The 27,836-nt window shown below is 45.7% G+C and overlaps 1 protein-coding gene across 1 annotated transcript in view; it reads right to left on the bottom strand.

Annotated features, from left to right (window-relative positions):
- Positions 1-27,836, bottom strand: part of LOC144504789 (proton-coupled folate transporter) — a 93,518-nt gene that overhangs the window by 26,889 nt on the left and 38,793 nt on the right. The window contains exons 4-6 of the mRNA XM_078230530.1: positions 25,583-25,721; positions 7,879-7,962; positions 6,785-6,941 (exon numbers count right to left, since the gene is read on the bottom strand). Of these exons, the coding sequence (XP_078086656.1) occupies positions 6,785-6,941; positions 7,879-7,962; positions 25,583-25,721 (380 nt within the window). The remainder of the gene's footprint in view (positions 1-6,784; positions 6,942-7,878; positions 7,963-25,582; positions 25,722-27,836) is intronic.

The following is a 27,836-nucleotide window of genomic DNA, read 5'->3' as shown; positions in this document are numbered from 1 at the left end:
CACAACCCTTTCTGTGAAGAAGTTCCTCCTCAACTCAGTTCTAAATCTGTTCCCCGTTATTTTGAGACCATGCCTCCTACTTCTAGTTTCACCCGCCAGTGGAAACAACTTCCCTGCTTCTATCTTATCTATTCCCTTCATAATCTTACATGTTTCTATAAGATCTCCCCTCATTCTTCGAATTCCAATGAGTATAGCCCCAGTCTACTCAGTCTCTCCTCATAAGCCAACCCTCTCAACTCCTGAATCAACCTGGTGAATCTCCCCTGCACCCCCTCCAGTGCCAGTATATCCTTTCTCAAGTAAGGAGACCAAAACTGTACACAGTACTCCAGGTGTGGCCTCACAAGCACCCTATACAGCTGCAACATAACTTTGCTGTTTTTAAACTCCGTCCCTCTAGCAATGAAGGACAAAATTCCATTTGCCTTCTTAATTACCTGCTGCACCTGCAAACCAACTCCTTGAGATTCTTGCACAAGGACACCTTTGCACAGCAGCATGCTGCAATTTTTTTCCATTTAAATAATAGTCCATTTTGCTGTTATTCCTACCAAAATGGATGACCTCACATTTACCAACATTGTACTCCATCTGCCAGAGCCTCGTCTGGAAATATCTCGAGTGATCAGGCGGATTAACCCCACAATCCTACATTAGCTTTTTAAAGACATAACTATAAGCTTCTGGTACAAAAGCTCCAACGAAGGGTCATCCAGACTCGAAATGTTGGCTCTATTCTCTCCCCACAGATGCTGTCAGACCTGCTGAGATTTTCCAGCACTTTCTGATTTTGTTTCAGATTCCAGCACCCGCAGTGTTTTGCTTTTATTATTATACAAGATTCTGGTTTCATGATTAACCAAACTACAATGTAGAGAGAATGCAGCATCTCAAGAGAGCCATTGGCACTCGCTGGTGCTTGTGTTCCACAAGCCACTTCGACTCCGCCCCACCATTGAGAAGCTTCATCTTACCTTTCCTACAGAAGAGTAACTTATCCAGGAACACAGGGAAAAATTTTCCAACTCTGGTTGGACATATTCCATAAGGTGTCAAGAACTCCTGCTTCCAACTTTGCAGGCACGCCATTGGTCATTCAATGGGCAGAATTTGGTGTCAGTACGGGGTGGGGGTGGAGGTGGGGGAGCGGGGATGATGGGGCCAGCAGCAGGACTTCTCCCGGGATCAAGGATCTCAGTCAGGGGTGGGTAGGGGGGGGGGAGGAATTGTGCTATAGGAGAGCTGCCAGCCAAGTAGAGACCAGCAATTTTTCTCTCCTCATTAGCGCCACCAGGAACATAGTTGCTGATGTTGATGACACCCACCCACCCACGGCCGTGGATCAAGGAGGATCCCAGGTACAGCTGAGTGGTGGCAGGAAGGGGGTCATGGGCAAGGGTTGAGGGGAGGTGGGTGGGGTCGGCAATATGGGCAGTGGGGGGGTTGCCTCTCAGCGGGTACCTCCCAACGTGGTGTTGGGTCCTTCAATTAAATTGTGAATGCTTCGAATGAGGGGACCACCTGTTGCCTACAAGCATACAAGGCAGGCTTTGCTTATCATGCTCCCCACATGGTGAATCCCATGCCCGAGTCCGGATTAATACTAGCAGAGGCAGGATGAGTCCCCTATGGGGGAACTAACCGCCTTTCTGCACAGACTTAATTGGGGTGGAGGCGGGTTAAGTTCTAGGATCCTGGCACCCTCCCGCCAATTAAATGTCCCCCTCCGTGAAACTCGTCACAGGAGGGCACGAGATTCTGCGCCATCCCATCATACTCGTGATATATCTTCTCACAGTCAACTTGAAAGCCAGTATAGATGACTTTTCATTAACTGATATTTAAGCAGCATCCAGTCAATCTAATAACCTTTTAGCCCCTTGAAAAATCTTTTTAAAACTCACCATTAAAAATTTCCTTCACACATTTTTGAGGAAGAAATGTTTAGTCTCTATTAATCTTCTCCTGCATTGATCCTGAGGAGTAAGTCATTACTTCCTGGAGACTCCAGTGCAGGGCTGTTAACCCTAGGGATGGGGTGGATTCTGATATAATATCAACAGGTATATGGTTTGGTCTCTGGCAGGATGGGGCAATAAACTTTACTTAGTTACTTAGCTCTGTCCAAAACTGCAAAAAACTACAAAGGATCGTGAATGAGGCCCAGTCCATCACGCAATCCAGCCTCCCATCCATTGACTCCATCTACACTTCCCGCTGCCTCGGAAAAGCAGCCAACATAATTAAGGACCCCACGCACCCTAGACTCTTCCATTTCTTCCACCTTCTTCCATCAACCAACCGACTCAAGAACAGCTTCTTCCCTGCTGCCATCAGACTTTTGAATGGACCTACCTCGTGTTAAGTTGATCTTTCTCTACACCCTAGCTATGACTGTAACACTACATTCTGCACCCTCTCCTTTCCTTCTCGATGTAGGATATGCTTTGTCTGTAGAGCGCTCAAGAAACAATACTTTTCACTGTAAACTGATACATGTGACAATAATAAATCAAATCAAAGTTACCAAATGTTTCAGAGGGATAACAGTAGTAAAGTTAACATGGGCCAGAATAATGGGTGACCACCTATCCAAAAGGAAGGCTGTAATAGAAAAAAATGACAGAATAATGGAAGTGAACTTGCAGGTGGGGTGGGAGTGGGGAGGGAGGAAAGTGGGGGTGGCATAAAATCAGGCAACATGGTGGGGGCACAGTTCCAGTCACCTATCCATCTCTGCTGGTACTTTACCAGTCCAAAGAACGTGCTGGTTAGGTGCATTGGCCATGCCAAATTCTCCCTCAGTGTACCCGAACAGGCGCCGGAGTGTGGCAACTAGGGGACTTTCACAGTAACTTCAATACAGTGTTAATGGAAGCCTACATGTGACACTGGTAAATAAACTTTAAGCTTAAAAAGCAGCAAGGGAAGCATTAGGCAACCTGCAAGCACTTGGGGTAAATAAGGTCCTTAAGTGCCAATTGGTGAACACTGAAGGAGGGTTTTCCCTCACGACTGGTCTCCTACCAGTGGCCAAGTAAGGGACTTCCAGCCCTGCCAATCACGGGCAACAAATACCCCTCACCAGGAGTTGCTGGACTGGCCCCAGTGAAGACTCCCGCTCAACTGGAGTGTCTGGCTCCAGCCACAAACATCGGGAGCTGGATGCTGTTGCACTGCTGGGACCAGACTTCTTCCCAAATGGCAGTAGAAGACTTGTCCTGGGCAAAATTCATGATCTAATGACTGTAAAATTGACTTGGGGATTCTTGGTCAAGTGGTGCTGGTGGGCTGGGGTGGGTTTGGGGGCAGAGGGGGTGGTGGTGGGGGGTGGGGGGTGGTAGAGGGTGGGGTTGGGGGGTGTCATCCCGAACTTTAAAACCGGTGAGCAAGACTCCTGCCTGTAAAATTCCATCCTATGCAAATGGAGAGGAAGGGTCGGGATTTTCCAGTCCCGTGAATTCCCACCAGAAGTCAATTTCCAACCCGCCCTCGATGATTTGCGGATGTGACTGGAACATCCCGGCCAAGGTTTCTGCAATGTATCCAAGTCTGATTGGTCGATCTGTATGTTTTTAGTTATACAAGCAAGGAAGCAGTGGCGGTTGGAGTTTGAGGGGAAAACGGAGGCAAGGAGGTGATGTCAGTGTAAGGTTGATTGATTTGGTTTTATTGTCACATGTACTGGGATACAGTGAAAAGTATTTTTTCGTGCGCACTGTACAGACAAAACATACCGCTCATGAAGTGCATGGGCAAAAAGGAAAAGGACAGCGTACAGAATATAGTGTTACAGCTAAGGTAGGGTGAAGAGAAAGATCAGCTTAATAGGTGTCAGTGTATCAGCAAGTGTTTGCTTTGGCCATTACATTATTAAGCTAATTGCCTTAATAAAGACAGATGATGAACATTGGCTCAAACACCAAGAGTATCAATAAACACATATGTAACAATTGGGGTAAGGGAACCATAAGGTGTTTGTAACTCAGCTGAGATGTATGTAGAATAAAGTTGCTGAAGGTAGGGCAGCATGGTGGCACAGTGGTCAGCACTGCTGCCTCACAGTGCCAGGGACCCGGGTTCAATTCTAATCTCAGGTCACTATCTGTGGTGGAGTTTGCATATTCTCCCTGTGTCTGCGTGGGTTTCCTCCGGGTGCTCCGGTTTCCTCCCACAGTCCAAAGATGTGCGGGTTAGGTTGATTGGCCATGCTAAACTGACCCTAGCATCAGGGGGGATTAGCAGGGTAATTATGTAGGGTTACGGAAATAGGGCCTGGGTGGGATTGTGGTCGGTGCAGACTCGATGGGCCGAATGGCCTCCTTCTGCTTGTCGGGATTCTATGATTCTAAGGTAAAAGACAAGCTACTATATTACTCCTTCATCATATTCTATTACTGATCTTAACTTAAGGGATTATCCAAGAAAAAAGTGATCATAACATTGTTAGATTCAATGCAAAAAAGGCAGAAAGATGAAAAATTAATGCAGAAAAGAGACTTGACTAAAAATAAAATACATTTTTTTGTGTTAGATAAAAAGGGATCTAGCCCTAGTTAAGTCAGAAACAAAAACCTGGCAGATCAGACAGTTATCAAGCAACAGGAAACTCCCAAGTTGGAGATGAGGCAGCAAAGAGAGTCCATCGACACACAGATGAAAATAAGTACGTGACAAATCTAAGATTCATGAATACAAATTAGAACAAAGCAGAGTATAGACAATGTAGTGACGAGGCAAAAAAAAAAAAGATTAGAATTGGAAAGAGAGCAAGAAGGAAAATGAACCACAGGGAGCTTAACTGGAAAATAGTGAGAGAACGTACAAACACAAGGTAGCCCGGTGGCACAGTGGTTAGCGCTGCTGCCTCACAGTGCCAGGGACCCAGATTCGATTCCGAGCTTGGGTCACTGTCTGTGTGGAGTTTGCACGTTCTCCCCGTGTCTGCATGGGTTTCCTCCGGGCGCTCCGGTTTCCTCCCACAGTCTGAACGACGGGCTGGTTAAGTGCATTGGGCCGTGCTAAATTCTCCCTCAGTGCAACCCGAACAGGCGCCAGGAGTGTGGCGACTTGGGATTTTTCACAGTAACTTCATTGCAGTGCTAATGTAAGCCTACTGGTGACACTAATCAATAAACTTAAACTTAAGCACAGAACAAGGCTTGTAAAATATTAAAATAGAGAGGGTCAGCTTAGAGAGAGAAAGAAAACCTTGCATGGAGAATGCAAGTAAAACAGAAATTTGTCTTTGTTTTTGCAGGAGATAATGGAGTTATTGAGCAGAAGAGAATGAAATAGAGCTGAACTAGAATGGCTGAGTCTAGAGTAGCTAGATGTGGTTTTCTGGTCTTCAGAACTATTTCAGGCTAAAATCATTTGATTTGATTTATTATTGTCACATGTATTGGGATACAGTGAAAATTATTGTTTCTTGCATGTTATACAGAAAAAGCATACCGTTTATAGAGTACATAGGGGAGAAGGAAAAGATAGGGTGCAGACCTATGCTATGTTACAGTCATAGCTAGGGTTAGCTTAATCATAGAAAGATTAGCTTAATCATAGAATCCCTACAGTGCAGAAGGAGGCCATTCGGCCAATCGAGTCTGCACCGACCACAATCCCACCCAGGCCCTATTCCCATAACCCCACATATTTACCCTGCAAATCCCCCTGACACTAGGGTCAATTTAGCATGGCCAATCCACCTCACCCGCACATATTTGGAGTGTGGAAGGAAACCGGAGAACCCGGAGGAAAGACACGCAGAGACGGGGAGAATGTACAAACTCCACACAGACTGTGACCCGAGGACGGGATTGAACCCAGGTCCCTGGCACTGTGAGGCAGCAGTGCTAACCACTGTGCCACCGTGCCGCCCCTGTGTGAGAGTGTGATAATGTGTGATAGATTCCATTCAAAAGTCTGACAGCAGCAGGGAAGAAGCTGTTCTTGAGTCGGTTGGTACGTGACCTCAAATTTTGTATCTTTTTCCCGATGGAAGAAGGTTGAAGAGAATATGTCCGGGGTGCAAGAATCTACACAGGCTATAATGGGGAATAAGGTTATTTGCTTAGAAAAATCTAATTTAAATAAGAACAGCCAGTGTGTATTTGTAAAAGACAGATCATTGGTGACAAATCTCACAAAGTTCGTTCGGGAACTAACAATGTGTCCAGTTTTGGCCAGTACACTTGAGGAGGTCAGTGGAGAGGTTGCAGAAAAGATTCACGAGAATGGTTCCAGGAAGGAGGAACTTCGGTTGGGACCGTTTTCCTTGAAGAACAGAGGGTATCAAGGTATTCGAAATCATGTGCAGTCTGGGCAAGAGAGGAGAAACTGTTCTCATTGGTGGAAGGATCAAGAATCGGGGTACATAGATTTAAGGTAATTAGCAAAAGAAGCAATGCTGACATGGGAAAAACCTCTTCCTGCAGCAGGCGATTAGGACCGAAGAGCACTGCCTGAGACTGTGGTGGAGGAAAACTCAATTGAAGCCTTCACAAAGGAATTTGGATCATTATTTTAAAAGGACAGAGACGCAGGGTTATGGGTAAGAGGCAGGGGAGTAACACTAGATGAATTGCTCCTTCACAGGGCCGGAATTGGTATGATGGGCCAAACGGCCTCTTACTCTGCTGTAATCATTCTATGATTCTATTGAAGAAGCTGTCTCTATCCACTTTGTTATCCATTATTTCAACAGGAAGAGTTATTCACATACATTATATATCACACAGACAAACGCATGGGGAGCTCATGAAAATAACTGGCTACTTACTGTATAAGGATCAATAGAATCACTTGGAAGCCTGCCATCACAATGAAGCTAAATCCAGGCAGCGATGTGAGTGTTTGAGGATAGAGTGCACCAAATACAGTTGCCCCAATTATAACGCAGATTGTTTCTATAGAAGCCATGCAGGAAAACATCGCACCTGTCAATAATTGAAAAAGGACACAAGGACATGAAATATCAAATCTTCAGTCACAGGACTGGTATTCAATAGCAAGGGAACACAATAGCAGCTGAAATATCACTATCTTTTAGCTTCTACGGGCACGGGTGCAGAGTCAAAACTTAGGATTCATAAGAGCAGGAGACAAGGGCCTGTAACAATGATTGAATATTAAAATTTTGGCACAAGTGCAGGAATTGGTTCATCATTGATGCACAGGTGTCAAAGGTTCGTCTGCTTCCCTGCGATAAAGTAGCCTTTTATTTCGGTACTAGCAGTGGCAATTCAAACAGATGGATAGTTGAGTGGTAAATGATGCGTTGTAAATGACGAGATGACTGAGGGCACAGCGTATGTGCCAAAATACAGGGAGAAGTTGAGGCAAGGCACAATAAATAACATGGGAGAGGGAGAAAAAAAACCTTGTGTAAACAGAAGATAATTTTACAAGCCAATTTCAGTAGAAACAGAAGTTTGTTTCCAGCTTGATTGATGCAGTTCGATTAGTCTGCAGAAGAAAAGAAAACGGCTGCCAAAGCATTTCGGGCCTTCACTCAACCTACTTAGAAAATGGCTGGTTTTCTACTTAAGGGGTGTCAAAGTATAAGACCTACCTACTCAACTGATTTTTATTCATATACCCTTTTGTGTAGTCCTGGTAACAGTTGTGAATGTGGCTGCAGCATCATTTCTTGAAAAGCAAGCTCAACAGGGAAGGACCCGTCCATGTCTCTGCCGGAGTTACTTTGTAAGATTTATACACAAAATATTGACTGCTCGTGAAAGCTTTAGTGTTTTAATATTAAAGTGAGATTAATTTCATGTTTTAAACCATTTATAATGAATGCAAGTCAAACTGAATTACAACAAAATCATTAAATTTAATTATTTCTCAAGCAAACCCACAAGTATTGACCTTGTTCATTTCGTTCCACAATACCGGATGCCACAGATTGAAGCACAGCTCCAGTGAACCCAGAAAGACTATTCATTACAGCACCTGAAAGATTAATATTTGAAGGGTGTGATTAATGTTCTTTTCTTAATTAGCTTACATAAATAAATTTTATTTAGACTTATGCAGGCGGGTACGAGTGAGAGGAGTCGCAAGGGTCCACTGAGAAAGAAAGAAAAATATACTCTTATAAATTGAGGCAGACACTTTTTGACTTTTTAGCCAGGGTTTTCCGGCCTCGCTCAGCCCAAGGCTGGAAAATCCCGCCCGAGGTCGGCGGACCTTTGCAAGGTCCGTGTCCCGCCCGCTACGATTCCCGTGGCAGACGGAACGGGAAAATTCCACCCTTTGTCTTTTTGACTTCAGGATATCTCAAACCATTTTACAGCCCACCAAGTATTTTTTGAAATGTAATTTGTTTTGTTGATATTGGCGAAGAGATAAATATTGACTAAGACATTGAGGAAATTTCCCCTGCCCCTTTGAATCGTGCCATGGGATTGTTTATGTGAAAGGACAAAAAAGGCCTTCAGTTGAATATTTTACTCAAAAGGCGCACTTCCTCAGTTGCACTGAAGCATATACATGGATTGTGTACTCAAATCCTGATAAATAAATCCCGAGGTTGCATTTCACGTCAAGCGTACGGCTCGCCACCACCTCCCTCACTCCTGACTAAGAAGACTGTCACTTCAAAAGTCAGCCTCGTAACAATAATACGGCATGGGGTGGCAACAGTGAGGCAAGTGCAGGACTTTGCCCGGCATTGAGGGAAGGTCCGGCCCTCGGTGTCAGAGTGGTCCACAATGAGGGACCCAATGGATCTTGGACTCAGGTAAATCAGGGGTATCAGACAAGGATGGACCGGGCACCTTATGGAGGGGGAGGGGGTGGGGTTATGTGTTTTGCAGTGCAGGTGGGGAAGCAAGGAAGGGCGTTACTATCTACGGGTGGATTTCCCCCAACGGGCACCTCCCTTTCCCAAAGATAGTGACCCCCTTCATTCCTGCTCTTTTAAAAACATTTTTCTAAGGCAGACTGCGCACTCCCACCTCACTGCACACTCTCACCTGCCTGCCTACACCAACTGTGTTACAGCATGGGCAGCATAATATATTATGGTCAACGAAAGCATTAATTATTTAACCCTTAATTATTTACTTACATGTGGCGAGTGGGCTGTTGATTACACCGTCTTATGGGGCGAGCTTGGGGGTGGGCATGAAGGTAATGGGCTCGCCCCCCGTCATATCTTACTTGCCTTTGTGTCAAAAACATATTAAAAACATACCAAATACATACTGTAAACATACCGTTCACAGAGTTAACCTCCAGAGACAAGCCCGCTGTCTGGATCATTGATCAGTACAGCGCCTACTATGGGCAGGAGGCACAGTGGCACAGTGGTTAGCACTGCTGCCTCAAAATAAGGGGAAGCAGATTTAGGACTGAGTTGAGGAGGAACTTCTTCACACAAAGGGTTGTGAATCTGTGGAATTCCCTGCCCAGCGAAGCAGTTGAGGCTACCTCATTGAAAGTTTTTAAGGCAAGAATAGATAAATTTTTGAACAGTAAAGGAATTAAGGGTTATGGTGAGCGGGCGGGTAAGTGGAGCTGAGTCCACAAAAAGATCAGCCATGATCTTATTGAATGGTGGAGTATGCTCGAGGGGCCAGATAGCCTACTCTTGCTCCTAGTTCTTGTGTTCTTATGTTCTTACAGCTCCAGGGACCTGGGTACGATTCCCAGCTTGGGTTATTGTCTATGTGGAGTTTGCACGTTCTGTCCGTGCCTGCATGGGTTTCCTCCAGGTGCTCCAGGTGCTCCCATAGTCCAAAGATGTGCGGGTTAGGTGGATTGGCCATGCTAAATTGCCCCGTAGTGTCCCGGGGTGCATAGGTTTACCCATGTGGGGTAAATACGTAGGATTATGAGGGGTGCATAGGTTAGAGGGATTAGCGGGGTAAATATGTAGGATTATGAGGATAGGGCCTGGGTGGGATTGTTGTCAGCGCAGACTCAATGGGCCGAACGGCCTCCTTCTGCACTGTAGGGATTTTATGATTCATAGGATTCTATGAGACCAGACAAACCAGCCACCACAGATTGTTGGCTTCTGCATGGCACATCAGAAGGTGATTAAGAGCTTATGATATCAGCTGCCTTTATCAGAGCATAATGTTCATTTATTATGGCGAGTGGGATGCTTAACTGAGAGACATACCCGGAAAGATTTTCACACCATCCCTATCTGGGGCAGATTGCTATGTTTACCACTCCATTTCTGCCCCACTGCCAATTTTTCCCAGGGTCTTCCCACCTCCTGAATCTGGGGGCAGCCTCACTGATCTATATAAACCACCGACCAGAGATAAACATGACCTTACAGCTGAAGAGGTTCCAAAAAACATTAGTGTGATTAGAACTAGCCTGTGGGGCCATGAGGAAAAAGAATGGCAAAGGTTCTGTATCTGCAGCGCGCCCACGGAACACAACGGACATCCAGCCACCATCACTGGGTGATGGCTGGTATATTCCGCCCAATTGTTAACACTTACCCGTGCGCTTTCCATTCATAATAACAACTTTACCCTGCAGATCAACAAGCCAAACCTCAGCAACTAGAATTTAAGGTGTGAGGGCACTCTTGTTGCTTTTTCACACCTCCCTGAAGGGCACACAACTGGAATATGTCAAAGGGCGGAATTTTCCAGTCCCCTTCACTGTGGGTTTAATGGCAGGCGTGGAGGTGGGGGGGGTTGGAGGGGGGGAGGGGTTGCTAGGCAATGCGGCGGAAGCTGAAGGATCAGTTTCCGTCTGTCATTTCACACCAGAGAGAACATGTGTTCCCACCCGTCATGGTGGGTCACCGTTCCCGCCAGAACCAATGTGAAACTGCTTTGCGTCCCATTAATGGGATGCAGCTGAAGGCCCAACTGGAATGGTCCCCCTCCTTGCACCGTACAATCATCCACGTCACAAACAGGAAATCACCCTGGTACACGTCCCTAGCAAACTGGCGTGGACATCTCGGGATTCAACAGGAAGGAGGCCTGGGGCAGCTCATGGAAATTGGAAGATGGAGGCCTCCAGGGACCGTGGACCCTATTATAGCAGGCGCAGCAGTGGGTGAGTGCAGTACCCACGACATGGATATTCTCTCTACAGGAGGTTCCAGGAGGTAGATCTTCCAGCTGATGCCTTTTCAATATGGCACCCAGATATGACTTTGGGCCATGCACCATCCAACCCGCTCCGTCACCCGAAACATCCGACTGCTTAATCAATAGGCCAGCAGCACGAGATTCGGCGCAAATTCCCACTGGCCTTCAGGGTGGGAAACATTCCCCATTCCTGCTCCTGCCACAGGATTTTGTCCTGGAATGGAAAATTCTACCCAAAGATCTCTCACTCTCCAATCAGCCTAGGTGATTGAGGCATCAGGTATGAATGCGCATGTCTCTTAACAGAGCTAATTAGAGTCATAGAGATAAACAGGCCCTTCGGCCCAACTTGTCCATGCCGCCCAGTATTTACCACTAAGCTCCAATTGACCGCATTTGGCCTATATCCCTCTGTACCCATCTTACCCATGTAATTAGGTGTTGAATAACTAAAGACAGCTGATATGCTTGGTCTGTAACAGTTATATATTTTATTATTTTATGGCACAAAGAAAAATTGAACGCTTTAGTGAAAGCAGTATTCTGTTTATTCACATTTTCAATGCGAACTAAAGTGAGTTCACAATTAGTGTGTCACTAGAGTGAAGGCAAGAGGACTCATGCGAGAGCCTGTGCGCAATAATAGTTACCAACAATAACAAGAGAGCTACAATATAATCACCCAATATCATGCCCTTAATAGTGAACTAGACATCAGACAATAAAAAAATACTGCTGAACAGAATAGGTACAAGAGCTGCCATTGTGGATGATGTGTAACACTGAGTCTGACTGTAACGACATTTGTAAAGTCAAAGATCCAAATACTTCCCAACAAATTTTAAGCTTACGTCTCGCTCATCCAGTTGTTAAACACTGGAAAGTAATTGCTTTGAATGACTAATAACGGGTAAATTGTTCATCCTCTCTAAAGTAATGTTGGATTATCATCAAGAATTTTCAGCTCATTAAACACAAGTTCCTGCACGAAGATTCAAGTGTCTGCAACAAACTAGAGGGACAAATAGTTTGGCTACATGATGCAGAATTTTTATAGTTTACAAGCCAAGAATTCCTGGTGATGCTACATCAATTTTACTTCATAGCACATGAATAGGCTTAATCTATGAACCTATTGCTGTCATACCATAATTAGTTTTTCAAACACACTCCCTCCTTTTTTCCTCGGAATCCACTTGTAACCATCTGCACCATAGCACATATTTGACCGTCTACCTCTGAAGAATCCATAAAGCATTTTATTGGTTACAAAAGAAAATTATTCATGGCCCCTGTCTAACCTCGGTGTTTTCTAACTTTGTTCTCAGTCTGTGCCAAAATATCTTCAAAGTGAACTTTCCATGTATCACACATTATCAAGTATCTGCAAGTCTGCCTTTCCTGAATATTCATTGCTCACCGAGTTCAAAGTAAATTTTGCCCATGCCAACAGACTTCCAGTAAATGTTGTTATAATAACATAACCGGAAGACATTCTTAATAAGATTCCAACATATCTCACAGCCCGCCATCCAGAACATTAGTGAGAGGGAGCAGCATTACACAGGAAGTAGATTGGGTTTATTCACGACAAAGGTTCAATGTCAACCTCCGGTTTCAACATCAAGCCATCTTGGCACAAGGATCTGAAACACGTGCAAGAGGTCTGTAGAACTATGCAATGCTAATGCAAGCAATTGCAACTCCTACAGACGCACCATACAAAGCATTCTTTCTGGTTGTATCAGCTTGGTGTGGCTCCTGCTCTGCCCAAGACCGCAAGAAACTACAAAAGGTCGTGAATGTAGCCCAATCCATCACGCAAACCAGCCTCCCATCCATTGACTCTGTCTACACTCCCCGCTGCCTCGGCAAAGCAGCCAGCATAATTAAAGACCCCCACGCACCCCGGACATTCTCCCTTCCACCTTCTTCCGTCGGGAAAAAGATACCAAAGTTTGAGGACACGTATCAACCGACTTAAGAACAGCTCCTTCCCTGCTGCTGTCAGACTTTCGAATGGACCTACGTGATATTAAGTTGATCTTTCTCTACACCCTGGCTATGACTGTAACACCACATTCTGCACTCTCTCCTTTCCTTCTCTATGAACGGTATGCTTTGTCTGTATAGTGCACGAGAAACAATACTTTTCACAGTATGTTAATACATGTGACAATAATAAATCAAACCAAAATTAAAATTAAAAACCTTCCTCCATTTCGGCTTCCTGCACATCCCCGATTTTCACTGCTTCACCTTTTACCAAGCTTTTAGTCACGTGTCCTCGCGCATGTGGTTCACGGCACCTTCATACTTGGAGAGATCTCATCATATCAAGGGAAACAACGAAGACTAAATAACCACAAGAGGTGTCAGGGAACGTCTTCCCAAAATTAAATAAAATGGAGTGAGACATGAACTCAGGGACTATAAATCCATTTGCCTCAAAATCCATAGTCTGGGGGGGTGGGGGAGAGAGAATATTAAGAGCATTTATGCATAGTGTTATCAATTTTCGCTTATAGAAAGCAAAGACCTTCAGGTGTTAGGGGACAAATACTGACCAGGACCATCACAATTCCTTGTTGTTCCTCGAAAAAGTGGAATTTTTTCTTTCCACCATAAGCCATCAGCTGGGTTTAAACTTTCATCTACATAATAGCACTTCTGGTACCACAGCACTCCCTCAGCACTGCAATGAAGTGTTAATCGATGTCACAGGCAGCAGGCTTGAACGCACAAGCTTTTGATTCAGAGCCAACTGTGCTGCAAATATTCTGCGCTGGCACTTCAGCAAGCATTAAAGTAAGGTAGATTCCCCTTATCAAAAGTTATGGGCTATTAACTGTGCCCTTTAGGGGAGTGGTGAGGGGAAGAGTGGAGCACGATAAATGTAAATTTTGCCCAGCAATTTGGGGGCACGGTGGCACAGTGGTTAGCACTGCTGCCTCACAGCGCCCCAGGGACCCAGGTTCGATTCCCGGCTTGGGTCACTGTCTGCGCAGAGTCTGCATGTTCTCCCCGTGTCTGCATGGGTTTCCTCCCACAATCCAAAAGACTTGTTGGCTAGTTTGCATTGGCCATGCTAAATTCTCCCTCAGTGTAACCCGAACAGGCGTCGGAGTGTGGCGACTAGGAGATTTTCACAATGACTTCATTGCAATGTTAATTTAAGCCTACTTGTGATGCAAATAAATGAATAAAATGAATAAATATGATACTGTGGTACGGGATGGTGACTTCATGGGGCGGCCCATGTTGCACAAAACTAAAATTCTACCTTGGAGGTCAGACATGCAAGGTTCCACTGCTGCCCAGCCTGGAGGCTTCCTAACTAAATTACTGCCCTCCTTAAGCTTGAGATTGTCCCGAACCTCTGCTGGCCATGTCCTAACTCGGTCCAATCAAATCCCATTCATATTTCATCCCTGTCCTTGTCGAACTACATTGGATTCAGATTAAACAATGTCTTGTTAAAATTCTCATCACTGGTTTCAAATTCTGGCCCTGTCTCCCACCCCCATCTTTGCAGTCTCCTCCAGGTCTCTGCAATGTCTGCGCTCCTCTTAATCTGGGCCACTTGAGCATCCCCGAGTTTCCCTCCCTAAACCTCTCTGCCTCCTTCCTTGTTTCAGACACTTAAGGCCCAACTCTTTGATCATCTGACCCAATTTTAATTTTATTTTGTTTATTAGTCACAAGTAGGCTTACATTAACACTGCAATGGAGTTACTGTGAAAATCCCCTAGTTGCCACAGTCCGGCACCTGTTCGGGTTACACTGAGGGAGAATTTAGCATGGCCAATGCACCTAGCCTGCACATCTTTTGGACAGAGGGAGGAAACCGGAGCACCCGGAGGAAACCCACGCAGACACGGGGAGAACGTGCAGACTCCACACAGACAGTGACCCAAGCCGGGAATCGAACCCGGGTCCCTGGCGCTGTGAGTCAGCAGTGCTAACCACTGTGCCATCGTGCCGCCCCAATATCTTATGCTGTTCTGTGTGATCATGCTCCTGTGAAGCAACTTGGGACATTTTATCGTGTTAAGGAGGCCACATAAATATTACATTAAATTTTGCATTCCCTTTGTCCAATTCTACCACCGCTCCCTACCCTCATAGTATCAATCTCTGCTGACTCTCCTTCCTCTCAGCTCTGACGAAGGGTCATCTAGACTCGAAACGCTGGCTCTATTCTCTCTCAGTCCAAGCCCAGTCCAACGTTGGCGTCTCCACATCATGTCTATTCTCTCTCCACAGATGCTGCTGAGATTTTCCAGCATTTATCTGGTTCTCTTTCAGATTCCAGCTTCCGCAGTATTTTGCGTTTATTTTACATAAATATTAGTTGTTTTTTTTAAAAAAAGAAACAGCACCACAATCAACTGTTAAATGTGAGTAATTGTTTTTTGGAACAGTTAACTCATATCAAAACTGCGAAATGTAAGAATCCAGAATCAATCCAAAATACAAAAACAAGTAGTTTTAGAAATGAATGTTGGCTGGGGAACTAAATTATTACTTTAAAGAGTAAATTAAACAGGAATAACTGTGAGATTTATCACAGGCCGCGTTTATTTAAGGATTCCCAGTTAACACAAGGCATCCATTAGTTTCTCTGCAATTTATCTTTCCTCCTACTCAAAAAAAAAATACTATTTGAAAAAAAAAATTGTGATAAATAGATTTAATACCGCTTCATATTCCAATTGCACAACGGGGAAACAACAACTCTGATTCAAACGCAGATTCCCACAGCCGAGTTAGGTACTGAGCTTGCCTGCAATGATACCAGAGTCTGTGCAAACAATCGTTTGCAAATTAAACAGCTCGAGTCCAGTGAAAGTTTAAAAAAAAAAATCGCTGGCCTCTCAGAACACTGTGGAGGCATTTTTTAAATCAAGAGAAATGAATTCAGAGAGTGAGCACATAATAATAAGAGACACTGCAAAAGGAGAGAAGGAAAAGAAGAAAAAAATACTTGTTTTCCATTTGTTGTGGAGAAACATTTTAAGATCCAGTGGGCTAAAAACAGCTTAAGATGCGATTCCCATGCAAGAGACCTCCTGTAGGTATCTTGAAATAAAATGTGCAGCTGTAAGGGTAATTGATAATTCCTGCGCTTCATATTCATTCATCTTACCTTCCAGAAGCACCAGCATTGCATCACTCCAGCACCATTTCCAACTTTTCCTCGATTGTCTTCACCCCTAACCCACCTTTCTATCCCTTCCATGTGCCTGTTGTGATTTTTTTCATATAGGCAGTACTGGGGAATAAGTCAGCACAGCTACATCACAGCTTGGTACGGCTCCTGCACTGTCCAAGACCGCAAGAAACTACAAAGGGTCGTGAACGTAACCCAGTCCATCACACAAACCAGCCTCCCATCCACTGACTCCATCTATACTTCCCGCTGCCTCGGAAAAGCAGTCAGCATAATCCAGGACCCCACACAGCCCGGACATACTCTCTTCCACCTTCCTCCGTGTGGAAAATGTACAAAAGGCTGAAAACACATGACAACCGACTCAAGAACTACTTCTTCCCTGCTGCCATCAGACTTTTGAAGGGACGTACCATATATTAAGTTGACCCCTCTCTATACCCTATCTGTGACTGCAACACTATATTCTGCATCCTCTCCTTTCCTTCTCCCCATGCACCCTATGAACGGTATGCTCTGTCTGTACAGTGCGCAAGAAACAATACCTTTCATTGTATCCCAACACGTGACAACAATAAATCAAATCAAAACAAACCAACCTGCAGTGCCTGTTCAAAACCAGCTTTGGGCAGGGAGGCAAAACACAATTCCAGTTGCACTGGCGTGATAGGGAACCATACAAACCTGGGGACTCTCTAGTTTAGCTCCAACGCCGTGCTGTGTTAGCTGGTTTCAATTAGAATGATAATGGGAAACCACAGCAAGGGAAGTAGAAAGATCCAATGACCATGGATTCCCATTCTTTTTGCTAAACAGGAACCTGTGGCGGAAAGTGGTCATTGGAAAAGGTGATCAATCTGGATGCCAATGTCACCACAGGCCAATACATTGTTGATGCTCACTGGGAATAGCAGCACTAGAACCGCAATGAAAGGCTCGCTCCGGCTTTCAAAAGTGGACCTGGGAATGAAGTATCAGCTTCAGGGATAAAATAAATGAATAAATAGGAGAACAATCTGGAGAAAAATAGCATTGAGGCGGGAGCTAACTGTACTGACCTATCAGATCTGATTCACCTCTCAATGGATTGAAGACGATGCTTGGTTGATCACAAAGCCCCCAGTTCTCACTTCCTTCATTCTCCCTCATCATAGAAATCATAGAAACCCTACAGTGCAGAAAGAGGCCATTCGGCCCATCGAGTCTGCACCGACCACATTCCCACCCAGGCCCTATCCCCATATCCCTACATATTTACCCGCTAATCCCTCTAACCTACGCATCCCGGGACACTAAGGGGCAATTTTAGCATGGCCAATTAACCTAACCCGCACACCTTTGGACTGTGGGAGGAAACCGGAGCACCCGGAGGAAACCCGCGCAGACATGAGGAGAATGTGCAAACTCCACACAGACAGTGACCCAAGCCGGGAATCGAACCCAGGTCCCTGGAGCTGTGAAGCAGCAGTGCTAACCACTGTGCTACCTTGCCGCCATCTGATCGGAATCTGTGTACGGCAGGCCATATTTTCATAGAATCATAGAATCCCGACAGTGCAGAAGGAGGCCATTCGGCCCATCAAGTCTGCACCGACCACAATCCCACCCAGACCCTATCCCCATAACCCCTTGCATTTACCCAACTAACCCCTCTGACACTAAGGGGCAATTTAGCTTGGCCAATCCACCTAACCCACACATCTTTGGACTGCAGGAGGAAACCCACACAGGCACGGGGTGAATGTGCAAACTCCATACAGACAGTGACCCAAGCCAGGAATCGAACCTGGGTCCCTGGCATTGTGAGGCAGTAGTGCTAACCACTGTGCCGCCCAACTTGCAGGCAATCTGAATTTAAACAGTAAGCTCTCTACAGCAGTAATAATTAGTGAGTTAGTCTTCTCCTTTACTGAGATTTCAGAAACATGTCGAGACAGTCCAGGGGAGCATCAGTAATATCATACCTTAAGAACATAAGAACATAAGAAATAGGAGCAGGAGTAGGCCATCTAGCCCCTCGAGCCTGCCCCGCCATTCAATAAGATCATGGCTGATCTGACGTGGATCAGTACCACTTACCCGCCTGATCCCCATAACCCTTAATTCCCTTACCGCTCAGGAATCCATCCATCCGCGCTTTAAACATATTCAGCGAGGTAGCCTCCACCACCTCAGTGGGCAGAGAATTCCAGAGATTCACCACCCTCTGGGAGAAGAAGTTCCTCCTCAACTCTGTCTTAAACCGACCCCCCTTTATTTTGAGGCTGTGTCCTCTAGTTTTAACTTCCTTCCTGGGAAAATCTCGGTAATCTAGCTTAAACAGTTCTTACTCTTTGGAATTACTGCCATTCTCAGCCACAGCCCCTCTAGTACTCTTTCAGTTTGAAATGTCCATGCTACACATGCTTAGTGTCTTTTTATTCATCCATGGGACATCCCGGGTTGCCCTTGTTCAGAGCGCAGCTAAGACTGAACCACATTGCTGTGGATCTGGAGTCACATGTAGGCCAGACCAGGTAAGGATGGCAGATTTCCTTCCCTGAAGGACATTAGTGAACCAGATGGGTTCTTCCGACAATCGACAATGGTTTCATGGTCATCAGTAAATTCTTAATTCCAGATTTCTTTTATTGAATTCGAATTCCACCAACTGCCATGGCGGGATTCGAACCCGGGTCCCCAGGACATTCGCTGAGTCTCTGGATTAATAGTCTCGCGGTAACATAACTGGGCCATCGCCTCCCACTTTCTGTCCCAGGCTACTTCCAGTGAGCATGGCCTATGGAGCTATCGTAGCCTGGACTCATCCCCTTCTGATGTCTACTTTCCAGCATAGATTACGGCGTAGCAGGAGGAATAGGAGTCCATGGTGATGAATTTTTCTTACTGCCCAAGTGTCCAACCTTCCTTGGCAATGCCTATCACTAACAGCATCTCTAAATGTAACATCTCAGAAAAAAAGCTTAGCGCATTCCATCCCTCAGTATCAATTATGAGACTGACATTTTCATTATGTCCACCCTTTAATCTTCAGGGAGAAGAATAGTTGTGTCTCTCTGTCCACTCTCTTGCTCATTATTCAGTGGTTAAGCTGACACTCAAATGCATGTTCAGAGGTATCAGAATTAATATTAAATAATGAAACAGGATTAAATAGATAATAGGTTCACTTAAGATCACTTGTCGGTAATGAAATTGGAAACCATCTCCCTTAAGTCTTCCCATAGCCATTAAGTCCATCGCTGATTTTTTAATTATCAAACCATTTTTCATTTCTCAGATGGTCTGAACAGGTCATTTATTAGTTGCAACGGGGCTCAAGTCACTGCGGGCCTTCACAGGTGCTTGCCTGCAATCTGTTTCTTCTTAATGAAAATCTTTGCTCGCTTCAGGCTGCTGCGTTTTACAATCTCACAACTGATGCACGTTGCTCAGCAGCAGCCCATTCCACTGGACGTTATGCCAAAGCACGGTGGGCGGCACGGTGGCACAGTGGTTAGCACTGCTGCCTCACAGCGCCGGGGACCCGGGTTCGATGCCCGACTTGGGTCACTGTCTGTGCGGAGTCTGCAGGTTCTCCCCGTGTCTGCGTGGGTTTCCTCCGGGTGCTCCGGTTTCCTCCCACAGTCCGAAAGACGTGCTGGTTAGGTGCATTGGGCCATGCTAAATTCTCCCTCAGTGCGCCGGAGTGTGGCGACTAGGGGATTTTCACAGTAACTTCATTGCAGTGATAATGTAAGCCTACTTGTGATACTAATAAAGAAACTTTAAAACTATCCCACTTTTTTTTTTACATGACAGGATATCTCTTTAGCAGGAGAAACTACTATACAAGGCTAATCCTTTTAAGAAATTACTTCACACCCCAGGTTTGACTTACCGAAACAGACAAACAAAGCCAACTTATTAGTGAGACGACAAAGACGTTAATATTTCTCATGCTCAATGCCCATTTTTCATTGTACAGAGGGAATTTACAAAAGGAAATTCCAAGATTTATAACTGCATCTGGCCTCCCGGACATCCACATCTGTGAGGGGTGTGTCGAGCTGCGGCTCCTGAGGGACCGTGTTAGGGAGCTGGAACTACAGCTCGAGGATCTTAGGCTGATGAGGGAGAATGAGGAGGTGATAGACAAGAGCTATCATCAGGTGGTCACACCAGGGCCACGGGAGGAGGCCAAGTGGGTGACGGCCAGGAAGGGTAAGGCTAGGGTGGTTGAGAGCACCCCGGTGGATTTGCCCCTGCACAACAAGTACTCCTGCTTGAGTACTGCTGGGGGGGACAGCCCGCCTGGGGGAAGCAGCAGTGGCCGTGTCTCCGCAGTGGAGTCCAGCCCTGTAACTCAGAGGGCTAAGGAAAAGAGGAGGAAGGCGGTATTAATCGGGGACTCGATGGTGAAGGGGACAGACAGGCGTTTCTGCGGAGGCAGGCGGGATTCTCGCATGGTGGTCTGCCTCCCTGGGGCCGGGATCCAGGATGTCGCTAGTCGCGTCCCGGAAATCCTGAGGTGGGAGGGAGAGGAGCCTGAGGTAGCGGTACATATTGGTACCGCTGATGTGGGTAGGAAGGGAGAAGGGGTCATGAAAAGGGAGTACAGGGAATTAGGGAGACAGCTGAGAAAGAGGAAAGCAAAGGTAGTAATCTCAGGATTACTGCCTGTGCCACGGGAAGGTGAGGGCAGGAATGGAGTGAGGTGGAGGATGAATGTGTGGCTGAGGGACTGGTGCAGGGGGCAGGGATTCAGGTTCCTGGACCATTGGGACCTCTTTAGGGGCAGAGGTGATCTGTATACAAAAGACGGGTGGAACTTGAATCACACGGGGACCAATATCCTGGCCGGTAGGTTGGCTAAGGCTACTGGGGAGAATTTAAACTAGATAGGTTGGGGGGAGGGGAGCTAGAAGAGTTGACTAGGATCAAGGAACTAATTGATGGGGGGGAGGATGCAGGGGTAAGGGGAATTACAAAATTAATGGTAGAGGAGAGGGTGCAAGTGAATGAAGGCGGTAATTTAGATAAGGGAGTAGAGGGAGAGGGTGTTCGCGACTCATCAAAACGGGTCCAGATAAAAGCTGGAATAAGGACACTTTGCCTGAATGCACGAAGCATTCGGAACAAGGTGAATGAGTTGATGGTGCAAATCAGCACAAGTGGGTACGATCTAGTGGCCATTACAGAAACGTGGCTGAAAGGTGACCAGGACTGGGAGATGAATATCCAGGGGTATCAGGCGTTTAGGAAGAATAGACAGGAAGGAAAAGGTGGTGGGGTCGCGCTATTAATAAGAGATAATATCAGGGTAGTACTGAGGGATGACATAGGCTCTGAGGAACAAAACGTGGAATCGTTATGGGTAGAGATGAGGAATAGTAGAGGGAGAAAGACACTAGTAGGTGTGGTATATAGGCCCCCAAATAATAATGTTGAGGTAGGGAGGGCTGTAAACAAGCAGATAAGGGATGCGTGTAAAAACGGAACGGCAATAATCATGGGGGACTTCAACATGCACATTGACTGGCAGACTCAAGTCGGTAAGGGTGGAATGGAGGAAGAGTTCTTAGAATGCTGTCGGGATAGTTTCCTTGAACAGCATGTTACGGAACCGACAAGGGAACGAGCTATTTTGGATCTGGTATTGTGTAACGAGGTAGGTAGAATTAAGGATCTTATTGTGAAGGACCCTCTTGGGTCTAGTGACCACAATATGGTCGAATTTCTGATTCAGATGGAAGAGGAGAAAGTTTGGTCTCAAACCAGTGTCCTCTGTTTGAACAGAGGGAAATATGATAGGATGAGGGATGAATTGGCTAAGGTAGACTGGGAGAGCAGGCTGGCAGGTAGGATAGCTGAGGAACAGTGGAGGATTTTTAAGGAGATCCTTTTCAGTTCTCAGCAAAAATATATTCCAGCAAAAAACAAGGATTGTAAGAAAAGGGAGAACCAGCCGTGGATAACGAAGGAAATAAAGGAGAGTATTAAAATAAAAACAGCTGCGTACAGAGTGGCCAAAAATAGTGGAGAAACAAGTGATTGGGAAAAATTTAAGAAACAACAAAGAGAGACTAAGAAAGCGATAAAGAAAGGAAGGATAGACTATGAAGCTAGGCTAGCAATTAATATAAAAAATGATAGTAAAAGTTTTTATAAATATATAAAAAGGAATAGAGTGGCTAGAGTGAATGTTGGACCCTTGGAGGACGAGAGGGGGGAGTTAATAGTGGGAAATGAGGATATGGCTGAGTCTTTAAATAAGTTTTTTGTGTCGGTCTTCACGGTGGAGGACACAAATAGTTTGCCAAATATTAACGATAGAGGGTTGGCAGCAGGAGAAATACTTAATACAATTAATGTTACCAGAGAGGCAGTGCGGGGTAGACTAATGGGACTGAAGGTGGACAAGTCCCCGGGTCCGGATGGAATGCATCCCAGGGTATTGAAAGAAATGTCAGAGGTCATAGTGGATGCGTTAGTGATTATTTATCAAAACTCGTTGCATTCTGGGGTAGTGCCGGTTGATTGGAAAACGGCTAATGTTACGCCGCTGTTTAAAAAAGGAAGGAGACAAAAGGCGGGTAACTATAGGCCGGTCAGCTTAACGTCTGTAGTAGGGAAAATGCTGGAATCCATTATTAAAGAGGAGATAGCAGGGCATCTGGATAGAAATGGTTCGATCAATCAGACGCAGCATGGATTCATGAGGGGAAAGTCGTGCTTGACGAACATGTTGGATTTTTATGAAGATGTGACTAGGGCGGTTGATGGAGGAGAACCGGTGGATGCGGTGTTTTTGGATTTCCAAAAGGCGTTTGATAAGGTGCCCCATAAAAGGCTGCTGAAGAAGATTAGGGCACACGGAGTTGGGGGTAGTGTGTTAAAGTGGATTGGGGACTGGCTATCCGACAGGAAGCAAAGAGTCGGAATAAATGGGTGTTTTTCCGTTTGGAGGAAGGTAACTAGTGGCGTGCCGCAGGGATCGGTACTCGGGCCGCAACTGTTTACCATTTATATAGATGATCTGGAGGAGGGGACGGAGTGTAGGGTAACGAAGTTTGCAGACGACACAAAGATAAGTGGAAAAGTGAATCGTGTGGAGGACGGAGAAGATCTGCAGAGAGATTTGGACAGGCTGAGTGAATGGGCGAGGATATGGCAAATGGAGTATAACGTTGAGAAATGCCAGGTTATACACTTTGGAGGAAATAATAACAAATGGGATTACTATCTCAATGGAAACAAATTAAAACATGCTACCGTGCAAAGGGACCTGGGGGTCCTTGTGCATGAGACGCAAAAGCCCAGTCTGCAGGTACAACAGGTGATCAAGAAGGCAAATGGGATGTTGGCCTATATTGCGAGGGGGATAGAATATAAAAGCAGGGATGTCTTGATGCACCTGTACAGGGCATTGGTGAGGCCGCAGCTGGAATACTGTGTGCAGTATTGGTCCCCTTATATGAGGAAGGATATATTGGCATTGGAGGGAGTGCAGAGAAGGTTCACCAGGTTGATACCGGAGATGAGGGGTTTGGATTATGAGGAGAGGCTGAGGAGATTGGGTTTGTACTCGTTGGAGTTTAGAAGGATGAGGGGGGATCTTATGGAGACTTATAAGATAATGCGGGGGCTGGATAGGGTGGAGGCGGAGAGATTCTTTCCACTTAGTAAGGAAGTTAAAACTAGAGGACACAGCCTCAAAATAAAGGGGGGTCGGTTTAAGACAGAGTTGAGGAGGAACTTCTTCTCCCAGAGGGTGGTGAATCTCTGGAATTCTCTGCCCACTGAGGTGGTGGAGGCTACCTCGCTGAATATGTTTAAAGCGCGGATGGATGGATTCCTGATCGGTAAGGGTATTAAGGGTTATGGGGATCAGGCGGGTAAGTGGTACTGATCCACGTCAGATCAGCCATGATCTTATTGAATGGCGGGGCAGGCTCGAGGGGCTAGATGGCCTACTCCTGCTCCTATTTCTTATGTTCTTATGTTCTTATACACCACTTCAATACGCATTTAGTCAAAACCTGTCTGATTTTAAATTTACTGTGTCAAATTAGGCTTTAAAGTAAAGATTTTCCACATAGACGTGGAATCAGCTGGCTTTCTAACTATTCCCCATTGTCTATTCCTTCACCATTGCCAAAGCCTTCAGCCACTGAATCCATCAAAATGCTGCTTGCTCATTAGGGTGAAGGTTCGCAGACGTTAAATGAATAATGGAACATCTTCCATTTATGCACTTCCAAAATCAAGGGGAGGATGGCCAGTAACATTCAGTGGATCATCAAATGGATCATCCAAATTAAATAGGTAACTGGCCTTGTAAGTGTCAGTTGTTACCCATTCTCACAATGGCAATATGTTTAAATACCCGCGTATCCCACACACCAAAGAATAAAGGAATCACGTAGAATTAAATAAAAACAATTTGACATGTCGGGATAGGTAAAATTTGCGATCGCTGCATTTCAAGATTTCTACATCAATTTCTGCAAATGGGTTATCTGCAGTAGGGTATATATCATCAAAGAATCCTTACAATTTTTTAAAAATGTTATTTATTCGTGGGACATAGACGTCGCTGGCTGGCCAGCAATTATTGTCCATCCCTAGTTGCCCTTGAAGCCGAGTGACTTGCTCGGCCATTTCAGAGGGCAGTTGAGAATCAACCGCATTGCTGTGACTCTGTTGTCACATATAGGCCAGACCAGGTCATGGCGGCAGATTTCCTTCCGTAAAGGACATTAGTGAATCAGGTGGGTTTTTCCGACAAACGACAACAGTTTCGTGCGTCATCAGAACATTCTTAATCCCAGATATTTTTTATCGAATTCAAATTCCACCATCTGATTCGAACCCGAGTCCCCAGAACATTCGCTGAGTTTCTGGATTAATAGTCCAGCGATAATGCATGAAAACATAAGAACTAGGAGCAGGAGTAGGCCATCTGGCCCCTCGAGCCTGCTCCGCCATTCAATAAGATCATGGCTGACCTTTTTGTGGACTCAGCTCCACTTACCCGCCCGCTCACCATAACCCTTAATTCCTTTACTGTTCAAAAATGTATCTATCCTTGCCTTAAAAACATTCAATGAGTTAGCCTCAACTGCTTCACTGGGCAGGGAATTCCACAGATTCACAACCCTTTGTGTGAAGGAGTTCCTCCTCAACTCAGTCCTAAATCTACTTCCCCTTATTTTGAGGCTATGCCCCCCAGTTAACAGCTCGCACAATATCAGGATGGAGGAATTTGACACAAATGAGTTGAAGTGTTGACATGACCATACAGCACACCTTGATTTCAGACTCCAGCGTTGGAATGTTCACTTACTGAGAAACACCATCCAGGTATGCGTGGAGAAGGCCAGCAAAACAAGAGACACCAGTCTCAGCACCACACCCGCTTTGGCTAACGTCATCTGGTTGATGCAGCACAACATAAATGGAAAGAGACCAATCAAGGCAGCTCCCTGTGGAGAGATGATATTATTGAGAAATACTGAGATTTTGGAACTTCAATATTCTCTTGAAAAATGTATTTTAAATATTTCTTAAAAGATTCAACGACACTTAAACAACACACTACAATTCCCAATGGTCCAAATAGCTCAGTTGACCCACATGCAGGAGAACTAGTTCCAAGGTAATTTTTTTAAGAGATTTTGCATTTTGCCTGCCTTGTTTCTCTGACACTTCATTCCAGTTGTTTTAGTAGCTGTTGGACCCTATAGCCCCCATCCCTCACACCCCTTCACCATCCCCCACCCAATGCAATGACTCCTCCATACCAATTCATGCCCCCTCCCCACTCCCACCCACCCCCATGCCCTCCATTGACCATCCATGTCAACTCATGCAGTTCTCCCCCACCTACCCCCACGCCCTGTCATATTCCCAAGGACCCTCCATGCCAATGCATGCCCCCACCCACAATAATCTGCTATGGCAACCGTAACAAGCTCAGGCACCCGGCCCCTCAGCAGCCTTCCTACGAGAGCCTCTGGCCACTCAAAATGGCCAATAGCTCTCCCATTCCCAGCGGTGCCAGAACTCAGCAGTGGATGTTGCTGTCCCATAAAGAAGACAGCATGGATACTGGACTCAGGGAAGTCTGGGACTTTCTAGGACTTTCGGCTGGGAAGGAATCGAGAGATGAGATTTGTGTTTTGTCGACCACGGGAGGCACAAAGTGGGGGGGGCCGGGGGAAATACTATCTTGGGGGGGGGGTGCTCTCAATGCACACAGAGCAACCACCACCCCCCAAAAGGAGGTACTCCCTTCCTTTCCTGCTTTCTCACCAGAATGCGGCCTGCCCACTATCGCCCACCTTCCACCGACAACCGTGTTATGGTGGCAAAAATGGAATCAAGCTCTTAATTGAGCAATTGAGGCCCTCAAAAAGCCTAAGAGTGGGCAGGCTAGCAGGCACCATACCTACCCACTTTATTATGGGACAGGGGTCGGAGGGTGGGCGAGGCAGTGGGCTAGCCAGCTATCATAATTTACCCCACCGCCGCAAACAGAGGGCTATAAAATTCACACCATTACACTTGCAGGACTCTGCTCTGTGCAAGTTGTCTACTGCTTTATCACTAACAAAGTTTTTGCTCAGTGGCTAACTTTCTTTTCTGAATCAGAAGATTGTGGGTAAAACCCACACACCGCAAACTCACGCCCGAAAGTCCAAAGTGTCGTCGGTCCAGTGCAGTGCTGAAGGGGTGCTGCACTGTCAAAGGTGTTAGAGATGCTGCATTTCAGATGTGACGTTAAACGGAGGCCTTTTCTGACTCCTCAGGCCACTGCAGAGGATTCCATGGCGCTACTTCAAAGAAGACGGGAGCTCTCGCTGGTGCCCAGGCCAAACTTCATCCCTCAGCCAACATCATTAAAACATGGCTATTACCTCATTGCTCCTTGTGGGACCTGGCAAACTGGCTGACAACAACTGGTAACTGGTAACCCACTTCATTACCTGTGGGCTGACGAATGGCAGATGGAGTTTAATTTGGATAAATGCGAGGTGATGCATTTGGTTGATCGAACCTGGGCAGGACTTACTCAGTTAATGGTAGGGCGTTGGGGAGAGTTGTAGGACAAAGCGATCTAGGGGCATAGGTTCATAACTCCTTGAAAGTGGAGTCACAGGTGGACAGAGTGATGAAGAAGGCATTCAGCATGCTTGGTTTCATTGCTCAGAACATTGAATACAGGAGTTGGGACGTCTTGTTGAAGTTGTACAAGACATTGATAAGGCCACACTTGGAATACTGTTCTGGTCACCCTTTTATAGAAAGGATATTGTTAAACCAGAAAGTGGGCAGAAAAGATTTACTAGGATGTTACCAGGACTTGATGGTTTGAGTTATAAGGAGAGGCTGGATAGACTGGGATATTTTTCTCTGGAGTGTAGGAGATTAGGGGTGATCTTATAGAGGTCTATAAAATAATGAGGGGCATAGATCAGGGGCACAGATCAAACGTAGGAGAGTCTAAAACTAGAGGGCATAGGTTTAAGGTGAGAAGGGAAAGATACAAAAGGGTCCAGAGGGGCAATTTGTTCACACAGAGGGTGATGAGTGTCTGG

The sequence above is a fragment of the Mustelus asterias genome, chromosome 15, assembly GCF_964213995.1.
Source record: "Mustelus asterias chromosome 15, sMusAst1.hap1.1, whole genome shotgun sequence".
In the NCBI taxonomy this organism is placed as follows: domain Eukaryota; kingdom Metazoa; phylum Chordata; class Chondrichthyes; order Carcharhiniformes; family Triakidae; genus Mustelus; species Mustelus asterias.
This window is presented reverse-complemented; position numbering and strand designations above follow the sequence as displayed.